The 19949-nt window shown below is 41.0% G+C and overlaps 1 protein-coding gene across 3 annotated transcripts in view; it reads right to left on the reverse strand.

Moving 5' to 3' along the window:
• The window catches only part of CHD7 (chromodomain helicase DNA binding protein 7), a 185106-nt gene that overhangs the window by 104424 nt on the left and 60733 nt on the right, over positions 1 to 19949 (reverse strand). For all 3 annotated transcript variants that reach the window (XM_074944334.1, XM_074944332.1, XM_074944333.1), the window contains exon 2: positions 10254 to 12098. In XM_074944334.1, coding sequence (XP_074800435.1) covers positions 10254 to 11924 — 1671 coding nt within the window. In that variant the 5' untranslated portion in view covers positions 11925 to 12098. The remainder of the gene's footprint in view (positions 1 to 10253; positions 12099 to 19949) is intronic.

The raw sequence follows: 19949 nt of genomic DNA on the forward strand, positions 1-19949 counted from the left end.
CAAGTCAAAGATCAATTCTCTCTTTTCCTTTGCACCAATTTTCCATTATTTTACATTTAGTTCATCTGTTGATCATGCAGATATTCAGATGTGCATTGAAATACCAGATTTATCTTTAGAAAACCATTTTTAAATTGTAAAAAAAGACACTTTAAAAAGAAAGATTTAAATACATGCCAAAGTACGATACAGTTGCCACTTTTCCATGGCTAGAATATGCCAAGAGATCTGATCTGAAATGACAACTTAAATACCAAAAGAATACCAAATAAATTATATTTAAAAATCTTAAATGTAGTTGTCTGCGTAACCATTAATAAAAAACGCTTTTTTAATTCACTGTTCTGGAAACTGTATCTCAAAACTCTTTGCCCAACTATTCCAGGGGAAAAAAAATTCCAGGTCAGCTTTTTCAACTGCCCACATTCAACACATTAACCTCTAAGAACAAGTCAGGTGACTCTACAGTCTATCAAATCAACATGCTGTTGTGGACTTGTATTTTTATGCTAATACTGCAAACTGGCTTCAGCCAGCCTCATGAACAGATAATTTAATGGCACAAATTACTTTCCTCCAGTTAACTTATGTCACCTGATGTGGCAAAATGCTCCTAACAATGTTTCTCACCAAAGTCATTTGTATCTCCTTAACTCCATTTTTGTTTTAACTAAGACCTTTTTGCCCAAGGGCATATACACTCAAGAGCTAGTCTCTAATCTCTTATTTAGAAGAATGTATATAGTCCCTTTGTTTTCTTGGGAACCAGGGGGAGGAGAAATGGAGGAAGAAGAGGGTAATCTATACATCCAGAGTTAAATCCCAAGATGCTCTCAGCAGTAAAAAAAAAAAGCAAACAATTCTCTTAGAGGCCATACATTTTTATTAATTATTCATAAACATATTAGAGTTTTGTAGTTTGCACTTTGAATTTCCTCTGCAAAATATAAAAGAAAATAGTTGGCACTAAAATGTTACACCCTTTGAATGAGAGAGATGGAATGCAGACAAGCTCACTGTTGGAGCATTTCCATAATAATAAATAGAAGACAGCTAGTCAGTATAACTTAAGAATAGATATGAAATATCTTCCTTGACCTTAACTGAAAAGAGTTTAAACAGTCTCATAATTGTTCAGCTTCTTGAAAGAAAAATACAGATAAATTTTAATAATGTTCTATCCCTTATACAAATGAGGGACACAAAAGCTTGGCAAAACAAATTACCACTACCCCATACTTTTTTCTGTACTAACCTCCCTCCCAACTCCTACAGATTTTCTTCTTTACTTTTCAGTTTTGGTAGAATAATCTTCATCCAGTGCTGCTAATATTGGGATGGCTTGTAGTTTCTTGCAAGTGATACTGCCACAGCAGTCAGCAGTGGTTACAGCTTGAAAGTTTTCATTTTACTCTGGCATGCTGAAGAACCCTGCAGCCAGCCAAAGAGAGGGTATGGTATGTTTTGGCCATCATTGGCTCCCAACAAAACATGCAGCTGTCTTGGATGGAGAAAAACACCAATTTTTCCACGGTCATCCTCTCCACTGAAACTGGCTAAGAGTTTTTTGGACTGCCAGAATTTGCACCCTCTCACTGTTGGCTCCAGGCCTAAAAGACGCCTCAAACAGATTAAGATTTTCAGCAGCAACCACTGTTTTATGCTGTCTGAGATGGCAGAGCAGTACACTTCCAGAAGATCTGTCAATAGCAGCATCGTATGAGAAAGATTACTACTTCTATTTCTAATACAAAAAGTTAAGACATTCCTTTTTATAAAAAGAGTTTAATGAAAAAGAAGCCAAACACAAGCTGAATGAGAAAAGTAAAAACTAGTCTTTGCTTAAAATTCAATATTTAAATAGTGACAAAAGACTGACTTGCTTGCATTGTTGTAGCCACGGTGGTCCTAGGATATGAGACACACAAGGCAGGTGAGATAATTTATTGGACCAGCTTATGTTGCTGGAGGTGACAAGCTCTCGAGCTTCACAGCCCTCTCTCAAAAGCTTGTCCCCTCCAGCAACAGAAATTGGACCAAGAAAGGGTATTACCTCACCTACCTTGTCTCTCTCAAAGGCCTGACTTGCCAATTTCAGGGTATCAGTATTTTGTTTAGCCATATAGTATTAATGTAGGTTTGGTAGCCAAATGCAAAGGTAACTGGCAGTGTAAATTACAGATCAGTAAGAAAACATGATTTGGTCAATTTTCTTGCTACAACCCCACCCACTTTGTATGCAAATTAAGCCAATTGGAGGGTGAAATGTTCACCCTTTCAGCATGCAAAGTACACCAATTTATTCACACTTTCTGATGTGTAGCTTACTGCATCATTTAAGCTGCCTCTGAATTTGGCTATTAGAATCTAGGCTATTCGGATTTTTAAAAAGGTAATATTCTTCTTAATTTACACATTTTCAGAGACAAACTAATAGAACTGAAGAAAGAAAAGGAGTACTTGTGGCAACTTAGAGACTAGCAAATTTATTTGAGCATAAGCTTTCGTGAGCTACAGCTCAATTCATCAAATGCATGCAGTGGAAAATGACTGAGGCTCAATCCCAAGAATCTTGAAAAACAAATGGACCTGGTCACAAGAGTTACCCTAGTAAAGATCTACTGAATGGTCCCTCCCTTTGTTCTCTCATACCCCTCAATCCAGTAGGTCAGGCAATGTCTCACTACTTTGCCAGTTGCAATGTTGCATCCACTGTTAAACTGGTAAATTTTAATCAATAGGGCACCATGAATGTGTTCAGTACCATACACAAACAGGGAGCATTGGCTCAGCACTTCTCAGAAACTCCATTTCAGCAAGGAATCAAAAACCTCACTTGGTATCCCCCTTCCACAGCAATGTTATAGTGCACCTATTGCAGTGCTCCTCATTTTACTTTCCAGACATTATTGGAAAAAAGCTTCCATGTCCCATTATTTAATTATTCCTATATTTAACTACAGTAGTGCAGATTACTTAGTGCTTGCGAAATATGATTGACAGACAGCACTTGAGACTCAAGACTTCAACTTATGCACAGCTAACTGAAAAATTTCTGTATTGTGCCTCCCTCAGTATGTCTGAATCCTGACTGGAAGGAGTCTCTGTGCCCATTCTATTTTTGGCATCTTTGCCACGTCTGCCAACAGGGGTGCTAATTACAGTGGTGATCCTCGTGATATGAACATCAGTCTACAAGGAACCAAACTGAAACCTGCAACTCACTCATAACAGGCCAAATAGTAAAGGATGCCACTTTCTACTGATCTGGTCTAGATATCAGCTGGTGACCTAGAATTGTAAAGATCCTTATCCCATTACTAATCCTCAGCCATCTAGTCCGTGTGACTCCCAGCCAGCATATATATGTGGTTGGCATTTTTTAAGCAACATGAGATAGGGTGTGCAGAATTTTGTATATTTTAACTTCGTTCCCAATTTATAGATAGGGAAAAGAATGTTTACTTTCCTTCCAGGATGCCTGTACATACAAAACAATTACTCATTTAACCATGATCATTATAGGGGATTATAGCCCAAGGTGGGACTAGCTTGGAACCACTGAGAAACAATTACTAAAATGGCCTCCACTGGTGTAAAAAGTTATGCAGTGGTTTTCATTTTTCTGAGTAAGTTATTTTTGTGTTTTAGTTTTATATAAAAATTACAGAATCATAATTTAGGGCTGGAAGGGACCCTGAGAAGTCATCAAGTCCAGCCCCCTATGCTGAGGCAGGAACAAGTAAACCTAGACCGTCCCTGACAGTATTTGTCTGATCAGTTCTTAAAAACCTCCAATGATGGGGATTTCACAACCTCCATTGACAGCCAATTCTAGAGTTTAGCTACCCTTATAATTAGAAAGTTCTTCCTAATATTTAACCTAAATTTTCCTGGCTGCAGATTAAGCCCATTTTTATTTCTTATCCTGTCTTCAGTTCACATGGAGAACAACTGACCACAGTCCTCTTTACAACAGCCCTTAACATATTTGCAGACTTATCAGATTCCCCCTCAAACTTCTTTTCTCAAGACTACCCATACCCAGGTTTTTTTTAAAAAACTTTTCCTCATGGGTCACATTTCTAAACCTTTTATCATTTTTGTTGTTCTCCTCTGGACTCTCTCCAATTTGTCCACACATCTCCTAAAATGTGGCACCCAGAATTGCGCACAGTACTCCAGCTGAGACCTCCTCCATGGCAAGTAGAAAAGGACAATTATCTCCCCCATCTTACAACACTCCTATTAACACACTCCAGAATGGTATTAGCCCTTTTTTACAATTGCATTACATTGATACATATTCAATTTGTGATCCACTAGAACCCTCAGATCCTTTTCTGCAATACTATCACCTAGCCAGTTACTTCCCATTTTGTAGTTGCCATTTGATTTTTCCTTCCTAAGTGAAGTATTATGCACTTATCTTTACTGAATTTCATCTTATTTAATTCAGACCAATTCTCCAATTTGTCAAGGCCCTTTTGAAATTTAATCCTATCCTCCAGAGTGCTTGTAACCCCTCTCAGCTTGGTATCATCTGCAAATTTTATAAGCATACTCCTCACTCCATTATCTAGTCATTAATGAAAATATTGACCAGTACCAGACCCCGGACTTACCCTCATGGGACCCCACAGATATGCCCTCTCAGTTTGACAGCAAACCATTGAAGTATGGTCCTTCAAACAGTTGTACACCCACCTTATAGTGAATTCACTGAGACCGCATTTCCCTACTTTGCTCATGAAAACATCATATGGAATTGTGCCAAAAGTCTTACTAAAATCATGATATATTACATCTACTGCTTCCCCCCATCCACTAGGCCAATAACCCCATCAAGACTGAAATTAGATGGGTTTGGCATTTCTTGACAAATCTATGCTGGCTATCCTTATAATCCTATTATCCTCCAGGATCTTACAAATTGATTAATAATTTGTTCTAATATCTTTCCAGATATCTAAGTTAAGCTGACCGGTCTGTAGTTTCTTAGGTCTTCTTTGTTCCCCTTTTTAAGGCAGGTACCATATCTGCCCTTCTCCCGTCCTCTGGGACATCATCTGTCCTCCAGGAGCTCTCAAAGATAACTGCTAGAGGTTCTGAGATTGCTTCAGCGAGTTCCTTCAGCACCGTAGGATGAATTTTATCAGGCCCTGCTGACTTGAATACATCTAACTTATCTAAATATGCTTTATTGTGTTCTTTCCCTGTTTTGGTTTATGTTCCTTCCTCCTTATTAATATTAATTGCATTAAGTATCTGATCACCCTTAACCCTTTTAGTGAAGACTGACGCAAAACAAGCATTAAGTACCTCAGCCTCCTTTACGTTATTACTTAGCAGCACTCCTTTCTCGCTAAGTAAATGAGCTACATTTTCTTTTGTCTTTCTCTTAATATATTTAAAGAGCCTCCTCTTATTCTCTTTTATGTTCCTTGCTAGGTGTAACTCATTTTGTGCCTTAAGCCAAGTCTACACATACAGCACTGCAGGGTGCAGCTGCACCAATACAGCTGTGCTGCTGCAGTGTGTCTGGTGAAGACACTATGCCGTTGGCATAAAAAAACCACCCCTAAGAGCGGCATAAGCTATGTCAGGGGCAGAAGCTCTCCTGCTGACTAAGCACTGTGCACACTAGCGCTTATATCAGTGTAACTTATGTCACTCAGGGGGCTGAATATTCACACCCGTGAGCAATGAAGTTTTGCCGACAGACACTAGTGTAGACAGCCTTAATCTTTCTGATTTTGTCCCTAAATGCTTGCACTACATGCTTTTGTACTTCTCCTTAGCGATCTGTCCACGTTTCCACTTTTGGTAGAAGTCCTTTTTGATTATCTGGTCATTAAAGCGCTCCTAATGGAGCAGCACTGGCTTCTTACTATTCTTCCTAGATTTCCTTTGCTTTGGGATAGTTTGCTGTTGTGGCTTTAATACCGTCCCCTTGAGAAACTACCAGCTCTCCTTAACTCTTTTTTCCCTTAGATTTTATTCCCATGGAACCTTATCTACCAGTTCTCTAAGTTTGTTAGGTTTTTTTTTGAAGTTCATTGTTCTTATTCTGCGGCTCTCGCTCCTTCCTTCCTTTAGAACCATGAAATCTATCATTTCAAGATCTTTCATGCAAAATGTTTTCCACCTTCAAATGTGCTACCAATTCCTCCCTGACTGTTAGAATCAAGTCTAAAGTGACTGTTCCCCTGGTTACTTCCTTCACTTTCTGAAACAAGAAGTTGTCGCCAATACATTCCACGAACTTATTGTAAATTTTGTTTTGCCATATTACTTTTCTAACAGATGTCTGGATAGTTAAAGTCCCCATATTACTAGCAATGCTTGTGTTTTGGATATTTCTGTGACTTGTTCTAGAAATGCCTCATCCACCTCCTTTTCCTGATTTGATGGCCTGTTGTAGACTCCTGCCATGACATCACCCCTATTTTTTTTTTCTTACCCCTTTTATATTTACCTAGAGACTTTCAACTAGTCTGCCTCATTTCCTTCTGGACCTCAAAACAAGTGTATATATTCTTCATGTATGATGCAACACCTCCTTTCTGTGCTTACTGAACACGCTATACCCCTCTATACCAATATTCTAGTCATGAGATTTATCCCACCAACCTGTGATGCCAAGTGAGTGATAATTTGGCCTATGGACTTACACTTCTCGTTTAATACAAAGTGACTTGAAAGAACCATGCTCTTCATGAATTTCAATCTCTCACCAACTCAAATGAAGAAAGCAGAGAGACCATAAGGCATCTGATGCACATGATGCAAACAAATTCTGTACCATTGGTTTCTAGGTTACAAAAGCACAGCAACAAGGATTTCAACACTATTGTAACCTTCATTTAAAAAAAGGCAAGTTTTCACTAAAATGGGCACTTCATATTCAAGTCGTATAGTTTTTATGGGGAAGAGATACCAAAGTGTCTATATCAAGTATTAGGCAGGTGAGACACGGCAAGCCAAGTTGCATACTGTATCACACAACCTTGCAGCATTACTTAGTGTGATTTAATCCATTTAACATAATTGCCCATTAGGAAATGTTTTTTTCTATTTTAATTTGGTCAAACAAGAGGAATCTAGATTTTCCACTGAAGGAGTAACATCTCTAGCCACAAAACACTTGATTTATACTTTATGATCAAGACTGGTTTCATTCTAATATTTTAGTCAATTACTCTATCACCATTCACCTTTTTCCATTTATATCTATGAGTTCAGGATCACTAATGAGCTATCCAAGCTTTTACTTATTTAGCCCACAAATTGTTTTTATTTTATATTTCACCACAATACTCATTTAAAAATTAATAAGTATATTTGCAAAGATTTTTTACTGAAATGGTAGACAATTTTCTACATCAGGGGTGGGTAAACATTTTGGTGCAAGGGACACATCTGGGAATAGAAATTGTATGGTGGGCCATGAATACTAACAAAATTGGGCTTGGGGTCCAGGAGGGATTGAGGGCTTTGGTTGGGAGTGAGGGTTCAGGGGTGGGGCCAGAAATGACTTCAGGGTGCAGGAGGGGACTCCAGGCTTGAGGGTGGAGTGCGAGGGCTCCAGCTGGGGGTGCAGGCTCTGCGGTGGGGCTTGGGATGAGGAGTTTGGGGCGTAGGAGAGTGCTCTGAGCTGGGACTGAGGGGTTTGGGGGGGGAGATCAGGGCTGGGGCAGGGGCACCGGGGGAGGCTTAGGGGTGCAGGCTCCAGGCAGCACTTACTTCAAGCAGCTCCCGGAAGCAGCAGCATGTCCCTTCTCCGGCTCCTAAGCGGAGGCGTGGCCAGGCAGCTCTTCACGCTGCCACGTCTGCAGGCACCACCCCTGCAGCTCCCATTGGCCACGGTTCCCGGCCAATGGGAGCTGCAGGGGCAGCACTGGGTGTGGGGGCAGCATGAAAGTGGAGCCCCCTAACTGCTACTATGCATAGGAGCTGGAGGGGAGCCATGCCCCTGCTTCCTGGCTGGAGTGGGGATAAGTCCCAGACCCTGCTCCCCAGTGGGAGTTCAAGGGCCGGATTAAAACGGGTGGCAGGCTGAATGCGGCCCGCAGGCCGTAGTTTGCCCATCCCGTTCTACGTTAAAGACAATATTTCTTCCAAACCCTCTAATGCTGCAAAATGTGAGACTGCTGAAAATGTTATTGAAGCTCTACCAAATGTAACACTGAGTGCAACCCTGGTGTAAATTTACAGTGCTATATATATTTTTAATAAGTAATATTTATTTAGGGGAATTTAAATAATGAAAGCCTTCTGGGGATTAGGGCCCATCCCCACTACCATTTTGTGACAGATCTTCACCTGAGCTTCATTTCACCTGTTTTTTCCCCAGCCTATGTCAGTTCTTATTTCTTCGTGCATCTGTCTCAACATGTTTTTGCAATTTTGCTTTCCATTTTTGATTCCTGATTTTTCCTCCCTGCTGCTCTGACGTTCTCATCCTTTTCTCTTCATCTGTGTCCCTGTCTTCACCTTGTTATGATGTTCTCACCTCTTTTCTGTCTTACAGCACCCCTTCTCCTCCTTGTATCTATCGCTTTCTCCAACCTGTCTTCCTCTTTTTCTAGATCCCTACCCATTCTAACACAAACACTTGGTTTTGCTCTCCTTTCTGTCTTCCCCTTTCCTTGGGATACAGTTGGAAAGATGAATGTATTTCCAGGAACAATTCTGCCAACTAGCAAATGATGGATAATTCTCTGGGCATTCTGGTGAACTTTAATTTAATTTAAAGTCTCCTTATAAAAGTGAGAGGAGAAAAAAATGCAAATAAAACATTCAAAATTCACTAGAATGCACACAGCCTGCACAAGGCTCCTTCAACTCACCAGCTGATTTGAAAAAAAAATCTGAAAATATTCACCCCTCTCAACCCCATTTCTCTACCCCTGCTCCCACACAGCCTCTCCTCTTATCCCCACATGGCTTCCATCTCTTGATTTCCACCCATTGCTTCACCTATCCTATGGCTTGACCCATATTTCCCCAGGATTTTATTTTGTCCAGTAAGCGCAGAAGCCTCTCCCACCTGCTGAGTCACCATCTCTCCTCCACCCCCCACCAGCTGCCTCTCTCCACCCATGCATCTGATTCCCAGATCCATCACATGCTGTGCTGAGCAGCTAACAGAAGCAGCCGGCAGGCAGCAGTCAAGGGGGCTGCTGAGCAGCTGCTTTCCATGCAGGGCTGGGACAACTGCTCATATGATTTATTAGACTTATTGTATCAGACCTTATGACTGCATTCCAACAATTGTCTCCAAATATTTATGGGTAGTGCTACTTGGGATTGATTTCTGATATAATGAGGGATTGAAAAATGGAATACACACTACTGTGATGTGTCTGCCACCTATACATACAGCAAAAAGCTCGTGTCTGATTAGGCATATTAATCGAGATATAGTGATGGCAAACTTGAAAAAGACTAGAGATCTGATTTGATCAAGAACAAAAAAGAGTACAGATGCTTAGTCAAACCTGCTAAGTTAAGCTTGAAAAAGCTCTCAAGAGTTCCAGTACTTCCAGCTTCTGAGTGGGAAACACTGTCACAGCAGTGCTATTTTAAGTTGAAGCAGGAAGTTCAGAGACTCAGTAAAACCAAAGTTGTGTGTACAAGTGTGACTCATTCAAGCCTCAAGAAATTTGGTTTTAGGCTAAGATTCACATCTGCTCTTATTTTATCTAAACCACGTTGCCTCTCATTATCAGGTGTATTATTTAGTGCTGGAAAGTTTCATATGAAAATATTGTGGAACTTTTCCTTGAAGAACTTTCAACTTTATCATAAATTAGAACATTTCTAATCTGCATCCCAAGCCTAAATTTACTTTAATCAAGATGTGGATCTATATTAACACTCTGCAAGTTTGCAAATGCTTAAGTGTTAGTTTAGTGATATTGTGAAAATTTAGACACAAACTTTCAGCTTTTTCTCAAAAGATTCACCACAATAATAAAATAATTGTTGCATTCAGCATAAGTTTGATGTTGCTTCACATTTAAACATACTACAGTGTAAACCTGTAAAAACCATCACAAGACCATAGACAAAGAATGAAGTTCTGATAGCTTGCTACTCAGTAAAACTGTAAGTAAAATAGGAAAGACAACCACCAGTACACAGAATAGTCAAGGCAGAACAATGGTTTCAGAGCAGTAAACCTGTATCCCAGGGTCTGAATACGTATATAATTCAAAAACATTCTCTTTCAGCTGGATGTAACTTACCTGAAGGACAGGCACTTTTTGTGGTGTATTCTGTGGTGACTGGTGAAGCTGTGCCCAAGGCTGGTGGTGGGGATGTGGTGGCGGTGAAGACTGATGATGTATCCCTGGATGAGGTGGCATGGGAGGACAAGTTGGCATTTGCTGTTGAAAAGACGGCTGTTGGCTGGGATGCTGCTGGCCAGATATCAGTCGTTCTTGTATTGCTTGTGGATCTGAAAGGCCAACACCTGGACAACCATTTGGTCTCATGTGCCCACCTATCTCCCGTGGAGTTGAAGACATACCCATAAATGGACGACTCTGTTGCATGTTTCGGGGGCCCATATTCCTCTGTCCAATTCCCATGGCACCAGGGGGCTGATGTGACGGTTGAGGATGGGGTATATTTGGATAACTACCAACTTCCATTGGTATTCCAGCACTACCAGGCCTAACCTGTGGAGGAGGGGTACCTGCTGGATTACTCATTGCTTTCATAGGTGACATGGGAGGTGGAGAGGCATAAGTTCCCTGAGGCTGTGAAGGGTGCATAGTTTGTGTGTTCATTTGGTTGAGTGAGCCACTAGGGTGAATGGGCTGCTGGTGCATTAGTCCTTGACTGCTGTTTGATGGAAATCCTACAGCATTTGTGTATCTTGGTACAGATTGATTCATTGGAGTGTTATTTGTAAGGCCTAAATTCTGATTTATCCCTGTATTGTTAACTAATCCCTGATTTAGGTTACTGTAAGGATATCGAGAATACTGCCCTGAGTTGTTTATAGTAGGTGAGGGTACTGTCTGGCTCCGAGAACTAAAATTAAGTGTTTGTGGCCTAACAGCACCCTGCTGAGGAGGATTAGGGGAGAATCTGGGACTGTGGGCTACTGATTCTCCATGGAGCGCAGTGGGGGGATGGTGGTGAAATTGTTGGACTGAGTGTCGCAAAGAAGGTGCCATACTGGGATTCTGTTGGGGCACATGAGACAAGTGGCCAGGTCCTGAGGTGGCAATGAAAGGATTTCCCTGATTAAGGCCTTCTTGACCTTGAGAAAACTGGTTCATCCTCTGCTGTTGTGGTTGACCATGCTGTTGCATTGAAAAATCACCACGAGCCATGTAGTTTCCCATCTGCTGCATGTGCTGAGAATGGCCCTGCCCAGGGGGTCCTGACGGTGTCTGTGGTGGCTGCGTCGGTTGCTGCTGCTGCTGGTATGGTGCTCTTATTTGGTCGGGCACCTGAACAGCCCGTGGTCCCCACAGGGAGCCACTGTCTACAAAGGGTTGCCCGTGCCTTTCATTCTGCATACTAGGATAGACTCCCATCTGACCACCAGTGCCACTACCATGAGGAACCTGAGGAACTGGAGGGTTGTGATACTGTGAGTGAGGAGATGCTATACCATTCCCAGGAGCGTTACTCATCATTCTGTTAGGCTGATCCATCAGATGTATTTTTTGCTGTTCATATTGATTATAGTGATCAAAGTGGGTCAACTTTGCTTGGTTTTGATTGGTGGGAGGATGATGAAGAGAAGACTGTAAGGAGGGGAATCCTTGATCAATGGGCATTTGCTGCCCCATAGGATTTACTGTATTTTCAGGATATCCACATTCTCCAAGACTTTCCAGCCCTTCACTGAAAATATTCCCATCTTCTCCAAATAGACTCATCATTCCTGGATCTGCCATCTTTTTTCAGCACACAGCTCCTCAGAGCTACAAGTAGAAAGCTAGTCTGTGCTTCACCTCACTGAGGTGTTTGTCCTCAAAGCCTTTAATCCTCAACTAATCTCCTTCATGTCATTCCATATTTCCTTAATTCTTTCGGACCACGTAGTGTCAGCCAAAGTCTGGTTACCGATCCTAGAAAAAAAGAGGAAAAACAAAATTGGAAACAAATAATAAAATAGTCATACAATATCATAACACACCTGACTGTGTCAGATGACACTAGATTGTTTCAGACTCTGAAGTGTATTTTTTAAATCTATTTCACTTTAAGAAAAACTCATTAGCTTCTATCAGAAGCTTTATTATGATAGGGCGCCAGAGAGCAAGCAAAACACTAACCTTAACCTTAAATTAATCCATTCACTACACTTCCTAGTGTTCCATTCTTGGATGGAACAGAACAAAAGAACACAACATGCAGCAGCAGCAGCTGCCACAGCAGGCAGGCAGATGTATGAATATAGCCAAGCAGCCCATCTGCTGAACTAAAGCCCTGAAAATGCTCTAGTTACCAACAGCATGTCCTTAACCTTATTCCCCTGAGCAGTGTAATCAGATGAGCAGGCAGCAGCATCAAGGGCTATGATAAGCTAAAGTTAGTTAAATGGACAACAGGATTGTGCAAACACCAGTAGTGACCCTTTTAAAAACTAAAGGTTTTACAACTGTACATTTATATAAAAATTAAGGTTATTTTGCACACATGCACAACAGTGATATAGGACACATGGCTCATTTGCTAAATTAAAAATGGAACTATACAATATTGTTTCCCCCATAGCAAAACTATGCAGTTATTAGCTTCAAAACTGAAATGAAAATGAAAAGTTTTCTTTCTGCAAGAGGGCAGATTTCTAAATGCCATGTTCAAACTAATACCCATGGCTCCAAACCCACTGCAGATCAAATCCATACCAGAATTTGTCTGTGGATAGAGGAAGTTCAATCACTGGGGTTCACTATTCACCTTCAGGCAAACTCGTTACTAATGACATAATACCCATTTGTGACTACATACTAAAATGCTTCAGAGGAAGACACACAATCTGCTTTGTATAAAGGTGGTATTCTTCCTGAAAACAAAACTCCAACTACAAAGAACTGGTCAGAGCTATAGTATTCTATTCATTTAAATACTTATGTCAGGTAATTATTACTGTTTGCAGTATTGTTATAGCTGTGCTGGTCCCTGGATATGAGAAACACAAGGTGCGTATCGTAATATCTTTTATTGAACCAACTTCCAACTTCCCTTAGTGAAAGAGAAACTTTTGAACTACAGAATTCTTCCTCAGGCCCAGACCTAAAGAAGAAATCTGTAGTTCAAAAACTTGTCTCTCTCAGTTAAGTATTACAGCACATGATGTTCCGTTAAAAACTTTACATTTACAGTGACAGGTTACTTTCCAAACAGAATGGTTCCAAGAAAGTTCTAGCTTTTTCCACACAAGACTAAACTAAGTTTAGGATGGAGTGAATGACATTGTCTTAAAAGTCATTTGCAAGTGGGATTATGTTCTTTTGTGTTTATTAAAAAGAGGACCTAAACAAAATCTAATTTAAAACTATTTTTTTATATTAGAAAATCAGATTCTGTGATCTATGGCTGGAGGACATCTCAACATGGTAAGTAAGGGCCTGTCCACAAGGCAATTGGAACTAAAATAACTCCATTGTAACTCACATTGTAAACTATTATTTCAGTACAATTCTGTTTGAGAACACTTATTTCTGAGTTATTGCTTAAAACTTATTAATTTTATTTATTAATTTTATTAATACCTATGTAATGTACTAGCCAACATCTTGGAGAAAGGCCATCTTTTTGAAGTTTCAACCATCATTCCTTCAATTAGAGGTGTGAGCTAACATGATACATTCTGTATCCTCCAGCAAAACCAAGAGAAATATTTCAAAGGGGAAAATATCAATAGATTTTTGGCTGTGCGTTTATTTAACCACTTTCCAGAGAGCTCTATACAAAAAGAAATACAAGCTCCCCTTCCTGTTTTTAAAAAATATCCATTGATCACCACCTTTAAATGACGATTGATCCAATAAGATCTAGATCATTTACGTAAATTTCTTTATTCTCAAATATCCTTAGAAGTACAAACTCATTAAAAAATCAGTTACAAAGGACGTAATTTTAGAGGTGCTTAAATATTTAAGTATTAACACTAAACTTCAAGTCAGAAAAATCAAACATATCAATGGTAAGGCCTGTTTCACTCATGCAATCTTATGGCACAAAGCTGCCATAATCTAGGCTAAACTGTTACTGTGAACTTTCTTTGCATAGAGCAGTGGTTCTTAACCCATGGCCCACTTGCAGGCCATTCAGCAAACAGCTGCAGCCCATGTGACATCCTCAGGGCCATACAGGTAGTATATTTATTGTGTGGGTGTGGCCCACAACGGTAAATAGGTTGAGAACCACTGGCACAGAGGAATCCCTCCAGTGTCTTAGGGAGAAAAAAAAAACAAGGGTTGGGGACAGAAATAAAAAAAGTCCCTTGCTGCCAATTACATAGGCTTTGGGATTCAGTAACTGAAATCTACAAGTAACAATTCTCAGTCTGCTAAGTGTTATGGCCTTTCCAATCCAGTTTCTCCAGAAATTAGGTTCAAATGCATGAAAGATTAAACTGTTATATCTGAATGCTTAGTTTATTTTCCATGAGCTGACAGGCTTCCAAGAAAACTCCAGTGGGAGCCACCAGTAGCAGAGTCAATTTCAGATGGTGGTGGTCAGTGCCTGCTAGTATTTCCATGGAAACTGGTGAAAACAAGGTAATAGGTTTTGTTTAACAATTCACTTTATTTCTGCCCATCTGACCCCAATTTCTGCAGAAAGTAGACTGGAAAGGCTGCACTTTAAAGCTGGTTGTCTGTAGTTCAGGGGTGGGCAAACTACGGCCCGAGCTTTGGATCCGGCCCTCAGGATTGCCACCTTTGGGGCCACGCAGGCCTCATGCTGCTCCCAGAAGTGGCCGGCACCACGTCCCTGCGCCCCTGGGGGAGGAGGGGAAGAGGGCTCTGTGCGCTGCCCTTGCCTGCAAGTACCCATTGGCCGGGAAGCTTCGGGGGAGGTACCCACAGCAAGGGCAGCGCGTGGAGCCCTCTGTCCCTCCTCGCCCAGGGGCCGCAGGGACATGGTGCTGGCCACTTCCCGGAGCGGGGCCAGGGCAGGCAGGCAGGAAGCCTGCTCTGGCCCCGGTGTGCGCCGCTGCCACCCTGGAGCCACTCCAGGTAAGCAGCACCGGGACAGAGCCCGAACCCCACCTGCACCCTAACCCCCTTCCCTAAGCCCCCTGCCGCACCACGCACCCCTGCTCTGAGCCCCCTGCTGCACTGATCTCCCCCCCCCGCACTGTGCATCCCCTCCTGCACCCCAACCCCCTTCCCTGAGCCCCCCTGTACACCCCACACCCTTCCTCTGCCCCAACCCCTTGCCCTGAGCCCCTTCTTGCACACCACACCCCCTTCCACACCCCGCACTCCCTCCCGCACCCCAACCCCCTGCTCCAGCCCTACAAGCGATTTCCCCACCCAGATGTGGCCTTCGGGCCAAAAAGTTTGCCCACCCCTGCTGTAGTTGAACTAAGTTACAGTCACTTAGACTACAGGCTCTCTGATAGAAGCTAGAGGCTAGGACCACTGTGTATTTTCAGGTATGTAGTACTTCTAAGCCATAAACTTAAGATGCAGTGTACAGAAACTTGTTTCTTTGGCTACATTACTGACATCTTTGATTACTAGAAGTGAAAATACAATTTACTTGTTACTATTTATGCTTTTTGCTTATGTTCTGCATTTCTCATCTTGCACAATGAAAACAGTTTCTCTCTGTCAGGTTGTTAGTGCTCCAATGCTTGGGATTCAAAGAATGAATGAAAATATTTGTTTAGAGACAAATGTTTGCATTAGTTTCAATTTCAGGAACATTTCTTCTAGCCTTATTTAAGGGGAGTTTATATTTAAATTTGGTATCAAATATAAGTTGATTGTGGCCATTTAAATGGGAAGCAATAATTTAGCTGTCCTTACACTCTTTTAAAAAAAAAAAAAAAAAAAGGATAACTGTTAGAAAACCACAATCAAGAAATGTGGTTGTTATCCCAGATATCTGTACTTCTGTCAGGAAGATAGATCTTCTATGAAATATTCGTATCTCAGGAGTTTAAGCAGCAATATACAAAGTGTGTAGTTACCAAAAAAGCTATTACAATATATAATTAAGATGATCAGCCAGAGAAAAAATCAAATCAAAACGCATACATTAACTCTGAAATTGTCATTTCCAGATTTCCTAAGTAGGGTGTCTTACCAAAAAAAAAAATAAAAATTGCGTGTAATCTTAGTTGTGTTTAGGTCTTAATTTCAAATAAAACAGTTTCAAATATGAAACAGATTCTGAAGGTCCCATATTTGGTAGAGCAAAGAGCTTAAGTGAGCAAGTTCATCAGCTCAGTAGAGCAAACAACTTGCTCTACTAAATGTTATGCCTTTAACAGTGCCTAATGATCAGTACAAAATGTACTCAAACAGTAGTTTGTTGGTGAAGATTAACATTTAAGCATTCGACTTGGCTATTAAAAAAAGTTATGTAGTAGGTTTAAGGAAGTGGTGTGAAAAGTTCTCGGCATTATAAAAAATTCACAGTGTTTGTGTGTACTGCATCCTTATCACTGCCATAATTTCCAAAATGTCTTAAAATTGAGAGTTCTGTTTCCATAGAGCAGACAAACAGGCTAGCCCATCTTTCTCTTGAGAAGGTATAAATAAGTTTGGGCATGAGAGAGATTTATGGTCTTTAATAAAGGGATGCTCCGAGCACCTTTGAAGATCAGGCTAACAGGGTTGTTTGCATTTCAGAAATAAAACAATTATGTTAATGCAATGTTAAGACTGCATAGCTAAAGTAATGCAAATTAAAAATCCAAAAACAATGTTAAGGTAGCATCCAAAGGAAAATAAGATCAATCTATGCATTTTTTTTTTTAAACTTTCACATACAAATAAGGCCTGATCTTTTATTTATTTTTGTGCTGGGGGAGAGAAAAGGTTTTTTGCCCCCCACTCATTACAGAAATATCAGCAATATATACTCATCTTCCCTGTTTTTCTGGAGTACCATGGAAATGGAGGTGAGAGCTTTTGAAGCCCTCAGTTAAAGAGACAGATTTGCTGACAGTATGCGGACACTGCAGTTCAACCCGAGTCCAGCTTGCAGAGCAGTAAAATTATGGTGTAGCTGTTAAGGCTCAGACTGAACATTCACAAACATCTTAACTGTTTGTCTGGCATTTGAATTAAATCATTGCAAACAAAAATCTTTATGCAGTCCTACTACAAAATTCTTTCCTCTCAGATTTTAACTGTTATTTGTGACATCAGAATCTTGTTCTCCAGAGCTGCATTTCTAATTGAAAAGAGCCATCATTATTACACCATTCAGCAAGTTTTTATACATCTTAGAGAATAAAAAGAATTTTTTTTTTGGTGGCAGATTATCCTTTAAATTGGTTGAACTGTATATCCTAAATGTTGCAGGGTATACATTTTAGAACTCTGTAGTACGCTATATGCATTAACACAAGCATAAAAAATATATCCAATGACAATGAGAATTTAAGCTTCCAAGAGCAACAAAGTCAACAATACACGATTGGGTTTTAACTGTGCAGCCAATACACAGTATTAATGAACTATTTGAAAAATAATCTATTCGGTCTATGAATGAGATTGATTTAAAAGTGTCACTCTCCCAAGGCAATGACATAATGAGAAGGCTAGCCCAAGCCACCACAAAGGTGTCCCTAGATTTTGTCTCGGAGCTCCATCTTTTACCCTCTGGCAAGTAGGGGTTCAAAAATTTTAAAAATTGTCATATTTGAATTGGTGTCAAACAGCTTTCTCCATCTTCTCCCAATCCCCAATGGGTATTTAAAATCTTTGCCCCTCCCGTCTATCCCCCTCATGATAGAGAAGAAAAGAACTCCACTGTAATATAAAATGGGGTTATTTATTTAGGTCACTGGACACAGACAGATTATTCTTCCTGGCGTGCTAACTCCTAGCCTAGACACAGATTGTGCTACCTAGTATTCCCATAAAAGAGATCCCTGAATTTTAGTCCAGGTAGGGATAGACGGGAGTGGTGACTACACTGCACTGAACAGATTCCAAATAGCTCAGCACCCTCGTTGAGAGAGAATGGTTGACCAAGGAACTTACAACAGATGTTGAACACTGAACCTTTCTACACCAACAGGATAGTAGTTGTCAACAATAGTTGAGGGAGTTGTGGGGCTGGCGAGGCGGGGACAAACTTAAACACTCCACGTCAAACAAGCTAAAATTTTCTAGCACAGGCAGTCTGTTACAAAATGTCCAAGCATCAACTTGTTTCTGCTTGAGCCAGTCAGAAAGAAGATGCTTTTTAACATCAAAGAGGGTGGAATTTCTTTAGGATCTTATAAAATTCAGATATCCACTGCGCATGCTCGGAAGTGATATTCTCACATAAAGCAAATGTGCTAATCTTAATGAGGACTATGTTCTGTTTCAAACATCAACCATTTGTACCACAAAAAAGTATTTAAAAACATAATTTCAGAAAGTAGTAAGTTCTCTTCTCTCTCCTACAATCTCAAAATCCTTTCTGCTGTTTGAGACTTTCCAAAAGAGACTAAGCATAAGAAAATTCTGCCCAAAAGGCAGATGTTACACAGGTTTAGAAGCATGGGAAAATGGAAGTAGTGTTAACAGAAACTTTTTGTTGTCTTCACTAAGCCACAGGTGACCAATGTCTTCTATAATTCCACTTAACCTGGCATTACTGTTACAATCCTTCTGGTCCTCAGGGATTTCTCTACAACCCCCATGAATGGTGCAGTGTTGCCAATTTAGTCATTTTCCAATCCCCCTCCTATAAATTCTAACACCCCCTCTAATTTCAATTCCTGGGGAAAACACTGTCTGTAAGAGCCTATGCATGCAGGCTTGTTAACATTGCCTAGAGGTATCACTGTTGGTTATTTCCTCCACCTTCAAAATAGTTTATTGCTTAGCAACCCCATATGCCTCAATAGGCTCCACTCAGTATTTTAAGGCCTAACTGACTTAGAAGCGGAAGTCCCCTTTTCAAAAGTGACTTAGACACTTAGGAGTCTGAGTCTCATCGATTTGCACTGAAACTTAAGGTTCACCTACACTTTGAGTAACTGAGTATGTCTACAATGCAAAGAAAAACCCATAGCTGATCTGTGCCAGCTGACTCAGGCTACAGGGCTGTTTCATTGCTGTGGAGATGTTCAGGCTCTAGGACCCACCCACCCACCGCACACGGTCCTTGAGCCTGGGCTCCAGCCAACACAGCAATGAAACAGCCCCACAGCTGGAGTCCTGCAAACCCGAGTCAGCAGGCATGGGCCAGCTGCGGGTTTTTCTTTACTTGTAAAGGTGCACTGGCATGCCACACAATAAACTCACTATGTGGCCAGTGCTACAGTGCAGTGAAAATCCTGGAGTGAGGCTTAGGCTAAGTCTACGCTACCACTTTTGTTGGCAAAAGTTTTGTCAGTCAGGGGTGTGAAAAAACACATATCCCTGATCGCCAAAAGTGCCAGTGTGGACAGCACTATGTTGGCAGGAGATGCTCTCCTGCCGACATGCTACCACCGCTCATTGGGAGTGCTTTAATTATGCCGGCAGGAGAGTTCTCTCCTGTAGGCATGCAGCAGCTATATGGGAGACCTTATAGTGGCACAGTTGCAGCTGTGCCGCTTTAAGGTCCATAGTGTAGACATACCCTAAGGCTATATCTACACTGCCCACGTGACAGCACGACTGGAGCAGCACTGTGACATGGGCAGCGTAGTCACGCTTTATCGCTGCGGGAGAGCCCTCCCGGCGATTAAAAAACACCCTGAACAAGCGGTGGTACCTTTCTCGCCGGAAGCTTTTCAGCGCTAAAAC

The sequence above is a fragment of the Natator depressus genome, chromosome 2 (genome assembly GCF_965152275.1).
Source record: "Natator depressus isolate rNatDep1 chromosome 2, rNatDep2.hap1, whole genome shotgun sequence".
In the NCBI taxonomy this organism is placed as follows: Eukaryota; Metazoa; Chordata; order Testudines; family Cheloniidae; genus Natator; species Natator depressus.